The 17893-nt window shown below is 46.6% G+C and overlaps 1 protein-coding gene across 1 annotated transcript in view; it reads left to right on the forward strand.

Annotated features, from left to right (window-relative positions):
* Nucleotides 1-276: 276 nt before the first annotated feature.
* Nucleotides 277-17893, forward strand: part of SFTPC (surfactant protein C) — a 36565-nt gene continuing 18948 nt past the window's right edge. Inside the window, exons 1-3 of the mRNA XM_069617745.1 lie at nucleotides 277-411; nucleotides 2856-3008; nucleotides 17040-17180. Coding sequence (XP_069473846.1) covers nucleotides 370-411; nucleotides 2856-3008; nucleotides 17040-17180 — 336 coding nt within the window. The 5' untranslated portion in view covers nucleotides 277-369. The remainder of the gene's footprint in view (nucleotides 412-2855; nucleotides 3009-17039; nucleotides 17181-17893) is intronic.

Here is a 17893-nt window from a genome sequence, read left to right on the forward strand (position 1 = left end):
CCCCTGAAAATTGCACAAGTGATCCCAAAGTGTCCTTGAGATTGCAGTGGGTGAGAGTGGCCAGAGCCAAGCCGTGAAGTGTACCTGGAGGGTTCCTGAGAGGCCAGGTGTTTGGGCACAGGAGAAGCCTGCAAACACTCCCGCTCATCACACACACTTCACCGGCAGCAGAACCACTTATGGTCAGGAGGACTTTGAAGTTCTGCCGAAGGACACAAGGAAGCCCCAGGTGGCTGGCGGATTAGGGAGGGCCAGCAAACACCTGACCAGCTCCATGCGCCCTGAGCCCTGCGCTATAAAAGGCACGCTCTGGTGAGGAGTGGCACAGAGCGCGGGCACCCACAGGATCGAAAGAACGTTGGACGCACGATGGGGAACGGCGGCAAAGAAGCCCTGATGGACAGTCCTCCGGTGAGTGCAGACCTCCTCTCTAGGAAGGAAAACCGTTGCACTACTTTCGCTCAAAATATATATACCTATAGTACGTCAGGCACAAAATAGGCCTCTGATCGAGGGATGTGTTGTGCCTGAAGGACAATTTGACACTCCATGGGGAACTTCTGTACTTGAACCTATGTTGCAACTCGGAAGATTATTGGTGTGAGTCGGCCTGAAATAATATTACGCTTCAGTAAGCACCATGTCTTAATTTGAACGTTAAACGTCGCCCCCTTGCTGCTGCTTTTGCCAGTCACTTGGCTGCATGGAGGAGCAACAGCTGCGACATCACACACAATGCCCTCGTGTTGCCTGACAACAAAGGCCAATGCCCTTTGCACGTGCGATGCATTCAAACATCCTAAGGCATTGCGAACATCCGGCAATTCATTATGATTTACAATGCAGCCGAGCACATGTTGCCCGGGCACCTCCGAACTGCGCATAGCTTCCGTTTCCCTCGCCCCACTATTCCAACCCACTCCCTTCTCCCTGGCCCGCCAAAGCGCCTTAGGACGGTCCTAGTGGCATCAGTGAGCTACACAAATCCCAGTAACGTACGTTAATTTAGTGGGATGCTGTGCTTGCTGCAGAAATGGGAGCGTACTTAAAAAAGGCAACGTTGCATTTAAAATAAGGCATATTACCTCAAACCAAATATATATATATATATATACATATATATATATATATATTTAAAGATTGTCTTCGGTAGCACATTTAACGGTGAAGGAAGCAATACCCGCTGTTGTTTCTCATCCCTGGAGATGTGCAGTGAGGCCCGAGAGGCAGAAGCCCTTGACTATAAAGAGTGTAACATTGCATGTTTTCAGCATAGGTAACCTTTAGCTTTGCCCCGCCCTGCGCTTTCCTAAGCAGTGACTCATTTCATATAAATGAATGAGCGTGGTTTGGCTGATTGTGAAGAGCGATTGATTACCCTCTCCCCCAAATCCCCAAAATATTGCAACCTTCTTAACAAAAGCCGTGTCCAACACATTGACGCAGGATGAGCTCTCTTGTCCCCTGTCCTATGTTCAACACCTCTAATTCCAACTCATATAATTTAATAATTGCCTGTATTTCAAATACGACGCTTTTACCATTGCCACCATGCTCACGCGGCCAATGCACAGGAGAAAATGGTGATGCATTGCCCTCTTGCGGCGAAGTGGAGTTATTGAATGTTCCAAGATATTTAGTGCATTCAATATTATACAACACAACTTCCGCTAATGTTCCCGTGTGCTCTTTAACAGTCGAATATCAGGAAGTAACATTTGTTTTGGCACCTGATTGAAATCTCACATTGAAGATGCCTACCTTCCTTTAACTGATTAGTCGCTAATATATCTATTTAATTATCGATTACACTTTCTTTAGCATTCCAGAAACCGCATAAATACGAGGACATGTCCAAAGTGTACCGCTCATTTTGTTAAACAACGCAATTGCCCGGAGGGGGCCGCTTACGTTTGCACTTAGGTCCGCCCTGTGTAATTTTCATCTTTGCAGAGACAGCAAAAGCCTATTTACAGTTGTCCGCCGTGCAAATGGAGTAAACAGCGCCTGCCATATATGCATGGCAGGCAGCATTTACAATGGATCCAGAGTGATCCCCGACATTTGCATGGGCAAGTTACATTCTGCCCCGGCCTCCTCTCTATATTTAGAGGTCTGGGAGGGGAATTTGACAGATTTTTTTAAGCTGGGGAAGTCTGGCGAGAATGTGGCAGAGGGTCATTTATCAGGTGAGAAGCCAGTAATTCTACTGCATGTAGGCAAAGCGATGCAACCCATTGACCATGAAAGATCAGCATCACGTGGATCCGGGAGCAGCCAGATGCATGTCTGCCCGGTGTCTGACATGGCACTGACCCTGCCCAGCTATACTGGCCTCTTATAGACCCTGACCTCTTGGGATCCCTCCCAGTTTCTGATCGTTTATACCCACCTTCCTTCCTTCCTTTTTAAAAAAATGTTTTTATTTTTTTATTTTTTTATTTTTTATTTTATTAGCATATAGCTTCAAGAGAAGCTTTTTACAATTTACACAAAAACATTTTTTTTTATTCAGTGACAGTAAAAGCACATAATACAACCGTTTCAACCAATAAGAAAAGAAAAAAATAAAGAAAAAAATAAAAGGGAAAATAAGAAAAGCTTCAAGGAGAAAAAAAAACACAAGCCAAGGAGAGTTAACTGCTCTTACCGTCCCAGACTCAGTACACTACATGAAAATGTAATCATTTGTCCAACTAAATCCACTTCTTTCCTTCCGGCTTTTGGAAAATGATTGATACGATCTCTAGCAAAGCAAAAGTTACAGATAACCTTGAACCCTGCAGCAATTGAAGCCAAATATCTTGAGTTCGATTGTTCACAAAAAATGGGCCTAATTTGCCTTCCTTCCACAGCTCTACGCAGATTTCCCAGTGCCCAAGATCCCCTGCTGCCCCATCCACTTCAAGAAGCTGCTCTGCATCGTCCTGGTCGTCGTGTTCATCGTGATCGTCATCGTGGTGGCCATCCTGATGGGGCTCTTCATGACCCAGAAGCACACCGAGAGCGTGAGTATGGGCAGGGGTGGGCTGGCCCACAGGGAGCTCTGAATATGTGGGGAGGCTGGTCTTCTGGTCCTCTGACCATCTCTCTCCTAGAGCCCACAGCCCCTTCCTTCCAGGGGTGGACTGGCCCACAGGGAGCTCTGGATATGTGGGATGGCTGGTCTTCTGGTCATCTGACCATCTCTCTCCTAGAGCCCACAGCCCCTTCCTTCCAGGGGTGGACTGGCCCACAGGGAGCTCTGGATATGTGGGGAGGCTGGTCTTCTGGTCCTCTGACCATCTCTCTCCTAGAGCCCACAGCCCCTTCCTTCCAGGGGTGGACTGGCCCACAGGGAGCTCTGAATATGCGGGGAGGCTGGTCTTCCGGTCCTCTGACCATCTCTCTCCTAGACCTCACAGCCCCTTCCTTCCAGGGGTGGACTGGCCCACAGGGAGCTCTGGATATGCGGGGAGGCTGGTCTTCTGGTCCTCTGACCATCTCTCTCCTAGACCTCACAGCCCCTTCCTTCCAGGGGTGGACTGGCCCACAGGGAGCTCTGGATATGCGGGGAGGCTGGTCTTCTGGTCATCTGACCATCTGGCGGCTGGTCTTCTGGTCCTCTGACCATCTCTCTCCTAGACCTCACAGCCCCTTCCTTCCAGGGGTGGACTGGCCCACAGGGAGCTCTGGATATGTGGGGAGGCTGGTCTTCTGGTCCTCTGACCATCTCTCTCCTAGACCTCACAGCCCCTTCCTTCCAGGGGTGGACTGGCCCACAGGGAGCTCTGACTATGTGGGGAGGCTGGTCTTCTGGTCCTCTGACCATCTCTCTCCTAGAGCCCACAGCCCCTTCCTTCCAGGGGTGGACTGGCCCACAGGGAGCTCTGAATATGCGGGGAGGCTGGTCTTCTGGTCCTCTGACCATCTCTCTCCTAGACCTCACAGCCCCTTCCTTCCAGGGGTGGACTGGCCCACAGGGAGCTCTGAATATGTGGGGAGGCTGGTCTTCTGGTCCTCTGACCATCTCTCTCCTAGTCCTCACAGCCCCTTCCTTCCAGGGGTGGACTGGCCCACAGGGAGCTCTGGATATGTGGGATGGCTGGTCTTCTGGTCATCTGACCATCTCTCTCCTAGAGCCCACAGCCCCTTCCTTCCAGGGGTGGACTGGCCCACAGGGAGCTCTGGATATGTGTGGAGGCTGGTCTTCTGGTCCTCTGACCATCTCTCTCCTAGACCTCACAGCCCCTTCCTTCCAGGGGTGGACTGGCCCACAGGGAGCTCTGAATATGTGGGGAGGCTGGTCTTCTGGTCCTCTGACCATCTCTCTCCTAGACCTCACAGCCCCTTCCTTCCAGGGGTGGACTGGCCCACAGGGAGCTCTGGATATGTGTGGAGGCTGGTCTTCTGGTCCTCTGACCATCTCTCTCCTAGAGCCCACAGCCCCTTCCTTCCAGGGGTGGACTGGCCCACAGGGAGCTCTGAATATGCGGGGAGGCTGGTCTTCTGGTCCTCTGACCATCTCTCTCCTAGACCTCACAGCCCCTTCCTTCCAGGGGTGGACTGGCCCACAGGGAGCTCTGAATATGCGGGGAGGCTGGTCTTCTGGTCCTCTGACCATCTCTCTCCTAGACCTCACAGCCCCTTCCTTCCAGGGGTGGACTGGCCCACAGGGAGCTCTGAATATGCGGGGAGGCTGGTCTTCTGGTCCTCTGACCATCTCTCTCCTAGACCTCACAGCCCCTTCCTTCCAGGGGTGGACTGGCCCACAGGGAGCTCTGACTATGTGGGGAGGCTGGTCTTTTGGTCCTCTGACCATCTCTCTCCTAGACCTCACAGCCCCTTCCTTCCAGGGGTGGACTGGCCCACAGGGAGCTCTGGATATGTGGGGAGGCTGGTCTTCTGGTCCTCTGACCATCTCTCTCCTAGACCTCACAGCCCCTTCCTTCCAGGGGTGGACTGGCCCACAGGGAGCTCTGGATATGTGTGGAGGCTGGTCTTCTGGTCCTCTGACCATCTCTCTCCTAGACCTCACAGCCCCTTCCTTCCAGGGGTGGACTGGCCCACAGGGAGCTCTGGATATGTGTGGAGGCTGGTCTTCTGGTCCTCTGACCATCTCTCTCCTAGACCTCACAGCCCCTTCCTTCCAGGGGTGCTCTGCCCTATAGGGTACTCTGGAGATTTCCCAGTAGGCCTCTGCACCCTGAGCCTCTTTTGTTGGATATTTCCAAATGTTCTCATAGGAAAAGGGTTGGGCTTTCTGAAAATGTGTAATGTGGGGCCACTTTGAACATTATTTACAGGGCCTCTTTTGGTTCCCAGTCCACCCTTGCTTCCTTCCAACTCTCCACATCACCCACTTGACCCATGTGAAGCCGAGAATTCATTGTAGATGTACTGTGCCCGATTCTTTCTATGTGTACCTACGTTTCTATCTCTATGTAGAGATAAACATGCTTTAGAATATATTATTTGGGCCCATCTTTCCAAGTGTTCTAGCGAGGAGAACCCACCCAATCCTACTTGGAGGACCAGCGTGCCCTCTAACGCGCTAGTGTGGTGTATTTGGGGTAACTTTGAAAAACGTCTCCAGAGCCACTTTTGGTTCCCAATGCATGGAGACCAGTGGCATAAGGGCCATGCATGGGTGGGGGGGCGTGATGTGGTCCTCAAGCGTGGAGTCACTTAGAAAGTCCCTGTAAACCTTTGCCTTCCCTTTTCCATTGGAAGCCTGAAGGCCAGAATTCTGCCTTTGTGGCCCAACCTCAGACATGCCAAGTGGGACCCGCTAGATTGGGGGAGGCGTGTGAGGGGGGAGGGATTTGTAAACTTTAGGACTCAACAGGTCAAAGCTCAGCAGAGCCCTATCTGTGATTATTATTAGTTTTATTATTATTAATAGGGCCCAATAGAGAGGAAACAGAATCCTGGAGTCCATGTTAAGATATGCTTTATTTACCGCTGGTTCGCCAGCACATAGAAAGTAAGTAGATAAGGTAAGTCCGGGAAACAACCACTGGCCCATACACACCCAGCCAGAGTCCAGATCTAACTGTCATCAACGCAGCACTCACTCAGCCCACTCACTTGCACTCCAATACAACACTGTATACTGACATCACAGGCCCCGCAAGCATCAGTCCAAAAGACACAGACAGCCAACTACTACACCTCTCTCCGCGTGATGCCATCAACAACGAGGAAGTTTCATGGAGGGATAAAACCACAGCTGACCAACAAGGTAAGAGCCCGCCAGATAACACAACCCGAACACCGGTGACAGGAAGAAAACAATATACAACCCTCCAAGCACTACCAACCACAAGCAATGGAACACGCCAGCATCAGGAAAGACACGAGCAACGTGAAGAACCCTCACGCTGCTTTCTGACACATCCCACAAAGAAGAACATACGGTCCCCACCACAGCTCACTTCAACTACACAAGGAAATCCCAAAACTGCGTGCTGTAACACAACCACAAAGGTAATACAATCAAAGTTAATGCCAGGCACTGAGAGAACACATCAACCAGAAGGCAAGCAACATGTAATGTACAAAGTACAGTGCAAATGATCAAATGCATGCCTGTACTGAACACACACTAATAAAAACCCCTCCAACACCACAACAATTAAACAAAACACCTACCCGGGGCATGTTGGCCAGAACCAGAAGACTCAAAAGCACTTCTGTGCACTACGCCATAACCTAAACCCTGCTGCACACCACTACGGGTGATTGATGGGGCAGACTGTTGCATTCTAAATAACACCACATATCCACCACTGGGGGTGATCCATGAAGCATGCTGCAACACCCTAATGAAAACCATGCAGCACACCACCAAAGGTGATACCTGTGGCATGCTGCCGCATCCTAAGCAAAATCATGCAGCACAACACTGCAGGTGATACCGAGGGCATGCTGCAACATCCTAAAGAGAACCATGCAGCACACCACTGCAGGTGATACCTGGGGAATGCTACCACATCCTAAGCAAAATCATGCAGCACACCACTGCAGGTGATAGCTGGTGCATGCTGCCGCATCCTAAGGGAAACCATGCAGCACACCACTGCAGGCGATACCTGTTGTACTCATACGTCGACTAATGACATTATAAGCTACAGAGAAGGTTTATTCAGGAATTAAGTAGGCCATTAGTGGAATTGGGACTTTGTACCTGGAATACCATAGGACTCGTAATCAACTTAATTTTGGTCGCTATTTCACAAGTAGACACTACAAAAGTCTGCAATCATATGCACATTCTCCATCTGCAAAGCCTTTGTCAAGAAAAACAATATCCTGTGAGAACCTCTCACGGAGACCCAACAGCTGGTGGCCTCCATGGTGCACTCCTGCCTGAGGTGTTTCATTGCACTAGTGAATAAGTGTTCAGTGCTAGGGCTTCTGTTATTCCCACCACTCATTTCTGGAACTGAAATTCCTGCCACATTGTATTAGTTTTGCAAACAAATCCCCATATCCATCCCGCACATTCTGGATGACAGCTTTGAGAGCGGATTCTGCGTAGTTCCGGTCGGATTTACTTTAAATATGACATTACCAGCGTGTTTAGCCCCCAAGGGAAAGTGGACAGAGTCCAGTGCTTTTGGCAAATGTGGTGCTTGAACAGGTTGTTGTCGCCAATTTCTATGACAGTCCCCCTGATATTAGTTGCAATGGCATTGACTGCACCGCCAGGGACGTCATTTCACCAAAATGCCAGGGGTAGCGGAAGTGACATCACACGACCCTTGACCCCCTGGTGACATCACAGGACGTGATGTCATTTGATCCCACCCCAAAGTGATATCACGGGATGCGATGGAACGCAACCTTTCACCCGTTGACCAAACAGGAAGTGCTATTGCATAGCATTGTACACTACAATAAATATGGTTACGCTATCACTATAATGTGATGTACATTTCATACAAGAATGGATCGCCATATGTATCGTTAAGATCAGTGTGTATAGGTCCATATTACCAAATTACTGTGAATGCAAGCACCATGACCAAATGATGATGTGTTGTTATGTAGCACTTACGCTTAAAAGCTTTATATAGAAAAAATATACACCCAATATCACCCAACCTGTGTTGGTACTCATGTATCGACCTCAGAAGGATGAAAGGCTGATTTGAGGCATTTAAGAACAGACTAAATCAGTGACTCACCCCCTGAAGTGTGCCTGAAATAAACCTTTAATGAGTATCAATTATTGTATAGAATTCCAGAAAGACACTTTATTTGGTATTCCTAATCTTTCTTATTTAGGGTCAGTGCTGAAAGTGTTAGACTTGTGTCACTCCTTTTCTTCTTTTTCTTCTTTTTTTAAGGGGCTTTAACAAGAAAGCCAGCCACTCCAGAAGTACAGTGCCACATGGTGCTGGCCACAGCCCATGAGCTTGCATTACAACAAAAAAAAATTCAAAAAAAAAATTCAAAAAAATCTTTTTTTTTTCATTTTTTTTCTAGAGGTCGCAAGGGTGACCACAGAGGTCGCAAGGGAGACCTCAGAGGTCGCAGTTGCGACCTCTGGCGACCCCCAAATGACGTCCCTGCGCAAGACCATCGTAAAAGGAAAGCTAGTGTGCTGTGAGAACCTGCCACTGTGACCAGAGTGTGTGCTCAAGCATCTCGCGCTACCTCCTTCCTGTTTGCTTTACAGCACGGGACAGGTGTTCTTTGCCTGGATTGCTGTCATTCCAGAAATATCTGCACATCTGTTTCGGGAGCAAGGATTCGCGCTGCCTTCTTTTACTGCTTCAGATCTATGTAAATAAACAGTTGCACCCATCCCACATACATGCGCCATGATTAGCGAAATGGACGTTCTCCCTAGACGTCTGCTGCACTGGCGTAACTGGGCCCCTGCGGTGCGGGGGGCCACAACAGCACCTGTTCTGGGAGGGGGTCCCACTCCCACTTGGAGAACAAAAAAAAGAAAAAAACCACACACACACACACACACTTTTTTTTTTAATTCTTTTTGATTTCACTCTGCTTTCATAAAGAAATTATTTCTGTAACAGAAATCATTTCTTTATGAAGGCAGAGTGACTACAAAAAGAAACTTTCTTTTTGAAGTCAGGGATCCCTCCACCCCATGTCATGGAAGGCCCTAGGCTGGAGGCCTCCATGTCATAGGGTGGGAGGAGCCTATTAGCTTAAAAAAGAAACAGTTTATTTTTTAAGTCACTCTCCATTCATAAGGAAAATTATTTCCGTTATGGATCGGTCCTTAACGGAAATAATTTCTTTATGAAGTCAGAGTGACTTCAAAAAGAAACAATTTCTTTTTGAAGTAATAGGGCTCCCCTCAACCCCATGACGTGTGTGTGTGTGTGTAAGTTATGGTGAAAGGGTGCACACTTAAATGTACGGGTGACTGCCTGCGTGTGCCTGCATGGTGAAAGGGTGCACACTTAAATGTATAGGTGGCTGCCTGTGTGAGTGTATGGTGAAAGGGCGTGCACTTAAATGTATGGGTAGGTGCCTGGGTATTTGTGCCTGTATGGTGTAAGGGTGCACACTTAAATGTACGGGTGGCTGCCTGTGTGTGCCTGTATGGCTGCCTGTGTGTGCCCATAGGGAGGCACCTGCAGAGGAGAGAGATCTACCCCCACCCCCACTCGCCTGGAGAAGATTCTAATCCTTAGAGAGTTGGAGGTACCTGAGCGAAGGGCTTGAGAAGGAAGGTATTTTGGAAGAGACCATTGGATGTAGTGTAGGCCCGCACACAGAAAGCTTTGTGGACAATGAAAAAGGTCTTGAACTTAATCCTTGCAGCAACCGGGAGCCAGTGGAGGGATTTCAGGGCTGGAGTGATACGATCCCTGGGCTTGAGGCCAAGGATACGTCTCGCAGTCCTGTTCTGGATTAGTTGCAGAGGGTGGAGAGTAGAGGAAGGCAGGTTGAGAAAGAGGCTGTTGCAATAGTCCAGCCTAGCGAGAACCAGGGCTCTGGAGACAGTGAGCTTCTGGGGGAAAGTGAGAAAGGGAATAGTCCCTTTGATGAGGAGCAGCGGATAGACGGACAGGAATAAGAGAGAGAGGAGAGGAGTCTGAGGGAAGCCTGAAGGGAAAGCTGAGTGTCATCCTCATAAGAGGAGAAGGTAGAGATCAGGTGGGCCAAAGGGGCCAAGGAGAGGTTGAAAAATATTGGTGAGAGGATGGAGCCCTGGGGAATGCCACAGGTACAGAGAAGAGAGATGTGGCAGAGAGAAAGGAACCAAGTTGCACCTGGGAGGTGCGGTCCAAGAGGAAGGAGATCAGCCACTCAAGGACCTGATCCTTGATGCCCAGGTTCTCATGGAGTCGATTGATAAGGATGGCGTGGTTGACTGTGTCAAAAGTAGAGGAAATATCAAGAAGGATGAGGACAGACGGAATGCTGTAATGAAGGTTAGAGAGCAGATGTTCACGGGTGTCAGGGGAGCAGTTTACGTGTCTCTGGCAGCTCTCAAGCCAGACTGATGGTCATGGAGACAACCAACAGTTTAAGTGTGGAGAGTAAGCTGGGAGATGGCCACTTTTTTCCAACAGTTTGCCCAGGAAAGGGCTGATGGAGATTGGGCGATAGTTTGCCAGGCAGGCAGGAAAGGCAGATGGTTTCTTGAGGAGTGGGTGCACAAGGGAGTGCTTAAGGGGAGAGGGGAACCTTCCAGTGGTGAAAGAGTGATTACAGAAATCGGCCAAGGCTGGAGCGAGGGTGTCAATATGGTCCTTGATGGTTCTAGAGGAGCACCTGTTTGGACAACACTTTCATAGATCGGACTTGTCTAGAAACCTCATCAGGTATTGTTAGAGAAAAAGAGGAGAAAGGAGGAAGAGAAGTAGAGATGGCCAAAGTGGGACCAGGAGAGGAAGAGGAGATGGAGGACAGGATGTTCTGAGTTTTAGCGGAGAAGTGAGTGAACAGAGCCATACAGAGGGCCTGGGAGGGAACAGGAGAGGTAAAGCCTGCAACAGGATTGACCAGTTACTTGCAGATTTTAAAGAGTTTGGCCGTGTTGTTAGAGGCCATGGAGATGCAGGCTTGAATGTGTGTTCTCTTCTTGATGAGTGTTATTGCTTCGACTGGCATTTTGGTGCAACCAGTCTAGGTGTGTCTAAATGTGGCCTGGCATGCTTTACTGTAATGTTATTACGTGTCTACACTAGTCTACATTGTGCAGACAGTTGGACATGTTTTCATTGTGGCATGGCATTTTTAATAGCAAAGCATTAATGTTCCTGTGAACTGTTGGTGACTTGCATGTATTGGATTGGTGTTACCCTACAAAACCATTGCAAACACTATGGGCCTCATCACGAGTTTGGCGGTAGCCCTTAAATGCGGCGCTAGCGCTTTTACTGACGCATTTAAGGGTCTGCCAAATCATGGCTTCAGCTGATTTCCTCCCAGCTTTGAGCTGGGGGGAAATCCGCCGAAAATGTGCTGATTTTCAGTGCGTTTGCTGCTGGCAGGAAATCTGCCGGTGGTAAAAGCGCTAAATTTCCCCATTGAGCCCAATGGGGAATTCCCAAATGGGCTCAATGGGGAATGGGCAATAACCGTTCTGCCAAACCCATGATCCGGCGCTAATAGCGCCGGTGGGTTTGGCGGTAGGGCTAATAACACCAGCGCTATTTGCGCCGGCGTTACCGCCCAACTCGTGATGAGGCCCAATGGCTTTTTAGCCAATTTTTCTCAGAAAGTGTGCTGTATATGTATATCTTTCTCTTAGTGCAGTGTGCAGTATGCCCATTCAACAGCACATTTGTGCATATTGTGCAAGCGTGATAATCTAGACCGGCCCAGAGTGTGGCACGACCTGTGATTTGTTGCTGAGTTGGGGGAGGGGCCCTCAGCATGGCTCGCAGGGGGGCCCCCACAATTTGTGTTATGCGCCTGTGCACATGTATGCAGGCATGATGGGGCAAATAAATGAAGTTACTCAAGACGACCTTCCATTGGTGCTCTGATATCGTCACCACTCCAGCAAGAAATAAGAACTAATATTTTTCTATAAATTAGCCAATGTTGGTCACAAACTAATGCTGCCTTCTGCTTTCCTTGTACTGTGTTGGCACCCTGCACATACTTGCCAACCCTACAGATTTAGGCAGTAGGCTACTGCTTTTGAAGCAGCCCTACTGCCTACAGATTTCAGTGACAGATCCTACTGCTTTTTTACAGTGGCAAGTAATTTGTGTGATTCTAAGGCATGCTCCAGGACAGAGCATGCAACACATTAATCTGTCTATACAGTGGACTGGTAGGTGATTACTATGATTGCTAATAGTCTAATAGTTTATTAGGTATACATATAACAAAACAAATGTTTTATATACCGAGATTACACATTATTACAGTATTAAAATACAAGATTATATACCAATTTACTAATAACTCACATTAAAAAACACATTTGATTTCATACGACAGTCTTGAGGTACCCTACATAATTATACAATACAATGTAATATCAATACAATTTTCTTATAAAATGTCACCATAAAATAAATTAGATTAATGTCATTACCACTCATAAACAATGGCCACAGTGTCTCAATTTCGTCAGGATTAATGGTATTATTATATGACTTCATATGTTTGTATCGCAATGCATACAGACTATCACATACAATTAGCAAGTGGTGTAGTGTCTCTGTGACATTATGGCCGCACAGTCGACAGAAACGCATGTCACGAGGAATACCCATTTGTGTTCCATGTGTTTCCAATGCCTCAGAAATATTAAATTTTAGTAACAAATATTGCCGCACCGTTTGAGGGCTCGGGTATGCATTAATATAACTAGGGAGTTTGCAACGTGATGAGCGCTCATTATAATAGATTCCACTAAATGTTTTTGTGGATAGGTTTATCATCTGCTGTTCATAGCAGACTTCCTTCAGTACATGCTTTAATTTTAACTTCATGAGGGGCATACTCATCAATCTATATGGGGAATTCTGGCAATCCCATTTGCTATGAAGTTTTTGTAGTTTGCCCATTATTCCAAATTTAGAGTTCTGCACTAGGCGCAAGTAGGCAACCATATATACACCAATGATTGTGTCTATCTGGAGACGTTTCAGCTTCTCAAAGTTAATAACGCAATGGTTAACAAATACATAGGAGATTGCCACCAGATCAAGTTCAAGGTATATGTGTTCCGCACTTACACATTTGGGTAATCGAAGCAGCTTCCTAAGCAAACAAACTTCGAATTTTTCAACAAGTTTGATTAAATTATGGCCCCATATAACAATAGCATACAATAGGACTGCTCTTGTCTTTGCAATATAAATTGTCAGTACTGCAGATACTGAATAGCCACTATTACTTCCGATGAAAATGCTCAGCGCATTGGTAGATACCATGCACCGAGCTTGAAGCATAGACCAGTGTGCCTTCCAAGTTAAGCGGTCATCTACAGTGATGCCAAGATATTTATAGGTATTTACTTGTTCTAAGATTTCACCATTCAGTGACCACACATATTTTTTAGGACACCTTTTTTTTGTGAAGACCATCACTTTACTTTTGTCTAGATTGATCTGTAAGCCGTTGTCGATACAATAACTGCTTAGAGCATCTAGCATCAACTGAAGACCAGCCGGTGTATAATCAAGCAGAATTAGGTCGTCGGCATATGCCAACCATCCAAGAATCACCTCAGTGATCTTCACTGGGTTAGCTGCTGCTATACAGAAAGCTTTTCCCATGTCTGCAAGATACAAATTAAACAGTGTCGCTGCGACCATACACCCTTGTTTGACACCGCTAAAAGTCATCATAGAAGCTGACAATTTCCCCGCTGCATTCAAACGAATACGCACTGAAGTGTCAGAATGCAACAACATTAGCATCCTCAAGAGGCCAGGTGGAATGCCCCAATCAGACAGCTTTTTCCACAGTCTATTTCTCAGCACCGTATCGAACGCAGCAGAAAAATCAATAAATACACAATATACGTCAAGGTTGCGACGACTCCATGAATGTTCAACTGCGGTAGTTAACAACAACTGCCCGTGCAAGGTGCCCGACTTAGCTCGAAATCCAATTTGATTGGGTGGAAGGATATTACATTCCGCAATCCACACAGTCAATTCTTGCAGAATAACCTTTGCAAATATTTTTGAAGACGTATCAAGCATTGCAAGCATCCTAAAATTGCTTGGGCAGTCCCATGCCCCTTTCTTATGGATAGTCAATATATGACTTGTCTGCCATGACTGAGGCACTACACCTGACACACCTATTTGGGTAAATAGGCGGTGTAATGCCATGGCCCAAAGCTCAGGCTGTTGTTTTAACAATATATTGCATACCCCATCGGGCCCTGCAGCTCTGGAATTTTTAAGCTTAGATATAATCAACATTATATCCAATATACTTGCATTACATACCCAAGGTTCGCCAGGGATAGCCAAAACCGTAACATGAGGGATCACCCTACCTAGGGTTTTGGCTATATGACATTGCCATTGTTCTTCCGATATACAATTAATAGATAATGGACGTTGTTTTGCATGATGGAGGAGTTGCCATATGCCAACAGAGTCATTCGACCTTGCCTTCTCAGCTATCTGTTGCCATAATCGGGCTCCACATAACAATTTATGGTTAGATAGCCATTTCTTAAATTTCTTTTTGGCATTTCTAATTTGGATCGAGATGCCCTCTGGATTGGGCTGAGCAGCATTATCCAATAGAGCTGCTTGGATTTCATTTCGCATCACTGTCTTAGCCTTACTAATTGCAACATCAAAACCCACCCGACACCTGACTTGCATATTAGATTTTTCACTCATGCCAACGTAACTGCGTCTAGCAGCCACTTTATTTTTAATTGTTGACATGGTATTAGAAAAATCGGACAGCATGTCAGCGGTGATGTTATCTCCTTCATACTTTGTTTGAATGAATCGCGGCAAAAGCATGGACACTACATCATTTGCCTTATCAATATTCCGTGGATGCCAATTAATGCGATTACCACCTTCATTAATCGTCAGCTGACCATTTTCATCATATTCACTTGCATTTACGGTCGAATCAGGTAACTTTAGTAGCCAGCACATAGGGACAGGGTCACTTTCATATCTAACTACAATGCTCATGTCTTTTATGTAGGTGATCCCGCTGATATTAGTAAGGGCATAATCGATAGTAGATGCAGAACGGCCCTCGACTCTGGTGAAAGCCATATGACGATCACCAGGTGTAATACCATTCAGTTTCACTATCCCATGTGCAGCAAGCATAGAATGCCATTTAGAACCCTGCCGGTTTGACTTCGGCACGGGCCCCACTGATGCTTTGAAGTTCCGATTATCATCATTTATCATAGGGAGATTGCCAATAAGTCCATTAAAATCACCAACAATCCAAACAGGGGAAACCTGATTGTATTGTAATAATACATTGTTGACATTCCCTATATTCGCGAGAGACATAGACATATTTGGTGGATCATATACATTAATTAGTATTATATCTAGTGTAGGTCTAGAAATACGAGTAACCAAAATGGAATCAGAGGACTGTATTAATTTTTCAATCCGCCATGGCGGTGTAACCGACACCAAGAGACCACCTTTCGGGCGGCCCAAAGGACCTTTAGTAGCCCTCTGATGGACTGTACTTCTACCATCTAATTGTACTTCGGCAAGCAGCCAAGTTTCCTGTAGAGCGACCACACCAAATATATCTATCTTGCTCAGCAACCCATCATTTACAAATAGGTGGGTATGCCCTCTGGTATTCCAAGAGAAGAGCATATCCACCTTGCTATATCACTCGCGCACAGCACCAAAATGAGGCTTAAATGCCACGGGTAGCCATTGCCAGTAACCATCTAGACATTGATTGTTTTCTATTGTTATTGGTGGATCAGTGGTTCCCGGTGGTATGACCCTCGGCACAATTGAGAACCCGACAGGTCTATCATCAATTGTCCTATTAGTTACACTAATGGGATCAATAATCTCTTCTTTTTTAGAGTTAGTCGAGCTTTGTTGGATGCTAATACAAGCCTTAGAGGGGCCAGGATTGGGATTACGATTTATCGGAATTTCTACTTGGAGGATAATATATCCTAGTCGAAGAAAGTCAGCCTCAACACTCAAAACATACTTTAAAGAAGCATCCGTTTCAAACCAGATATTTGAGATAAACTGATTCATAGCCTCGACTTGATCGACTATGCGAATGTCATTGGATGTGATAGCCCTCAATGGAACTATAGATTTAAATATGCACAATACCGCAGTGCGATTCAGAGGAGTTGGAATGGGATCTTGGTACAGTTGGACCAGTTGAAGGGCAGATACCATCTTGCTTTGCACATTGGTACTATTTCCATTTTTAAGTGTATCAAATTCAGCTAAGGTACTCTTAGGCTGTGCCCAAACTGCCGGAAGAGTCGGTTGATTGTAGGCATCATTTTTATCACATGCAACTTGCTTGGCTACTTTTTTTGAGACTTTTTTTCTTTTGGGTTTTCGATTTACTAATTGCATTAACAGCAGCTGGATTAAGAGGAATCACAATATCCGCTATTACAGGAGTTTCAATTATTACCAGTGATTTTTCGTGTGATTGCACTCGAACCAATCTACTGACCAGACAACTGCGTGACTCTGTCCTGCACTCTTGCCGGGGCAACCCTTAGGTGAACCACCAGTGAAAACCAGTGGCAGAGTGTAACACTATCTCACAACATCTGCTGACAATTTGGTGTTAGCATTCAGAATTATACATTTTTAACATTTCAACATCTTTCCATGTAAAGCTGTTTGTATGTTTTGTATTTTCCTGTCATGTCATTGTTATGAGAATTATTATTTTTCAAACTTGAAAAATCCTACATCTTTTTGGTCACAGAATGCTGGCAAGTATGCCTGCACCACTGATTAAACCCTGTGCCTCGTGCCTCCGATGTCTTCAGGCCATATCATGTGCATCTCGGCTCTCTGGTGCCTCACATGGCCTCTTCTGTAGGGGGTTGGCTTCTCGCAGAATCACTCTCTGACCTGCCTGTCTTGCAGATTTTCCAGATGTCCCTCTCTGGCCCGGATGGGAAGGACTCGCAGATGAGGCTGCCCACAGACCGGAAGGAAGGCGTCGCCACGTTCTACATCCGCAGTGGAGTCAACAGCTCGGCCACGGTGGTGTACGACTATAACAATGTAAGCGGCTCTGACATGGATTGAAAGCAATATTATTGCGGCGGCGGCGCCGCCTTCATTTGCTTACTATAGCATTGAATGAATATAGTAAGCAAAAAGAAGGCTACAACAACCGAGTTTACCTTTTTGACAGGCGGGCGGGGCGTGTTGGTGGAGTCTTGTGTGGCTGTGGGCGGGGCATACATCTCAGGAATTTTGATTTTCAAATGTAGGCAGGTATGGCTGTGGGTCACAAGAATACGTCGTGCCATTGACGCGACTTGTTCTTCTGGAGCTGTGAGTGCTTACATGTGCAGGTCGCATATAGTTAGCATTACATGCTCTTAACTTCATAGATGGGAATTTTGGCTGTCACGTTTGGTTCTGTATATTTAGTGTGTGTAGATCCTAGATGTCAACAGTTGTTCCGTGCATATGTCATGTGCGGAAGTCACTTTGTCACTTGGCATTCTGTGTGTGTGTGGTGATGTGTCACATGTTGTTCCTTGTGTGTCATTGTGAAAAAAACCTCGCCTAATTGTGCAATGTCTGGTTTCTTCGGCTCTGCGAGGGTCGGCTAAACGCAGCTTCTCACAGAATTGGAGCCATGGCTTGTAAGAAGCAAACTGGGAGATCTAGCACTAGCACACCCAGATGAGTCCCCACAACCCTCTATCAAGCTGATTAGAAACAAAGGTAGGACAAACAATTCCTTGATTTCCCTTTCACAAGAC

Source organism: Ambystoma mexicanum, chromosome 10 (assembly GCF_040938575.1).
Source record: "Ambystoma mexicanum isolate Mex_15411 chromosome 10, UKY_AmexF1_1, whole genome shotgun sequence".
Taxonomy (NCBI): domain Eukaryota; kingdom Metazoa; phylum Chordata; class Amphibia; order Caudata; family Ambystomatidae; genus Ambystoma; species Ambystoma mexicanum.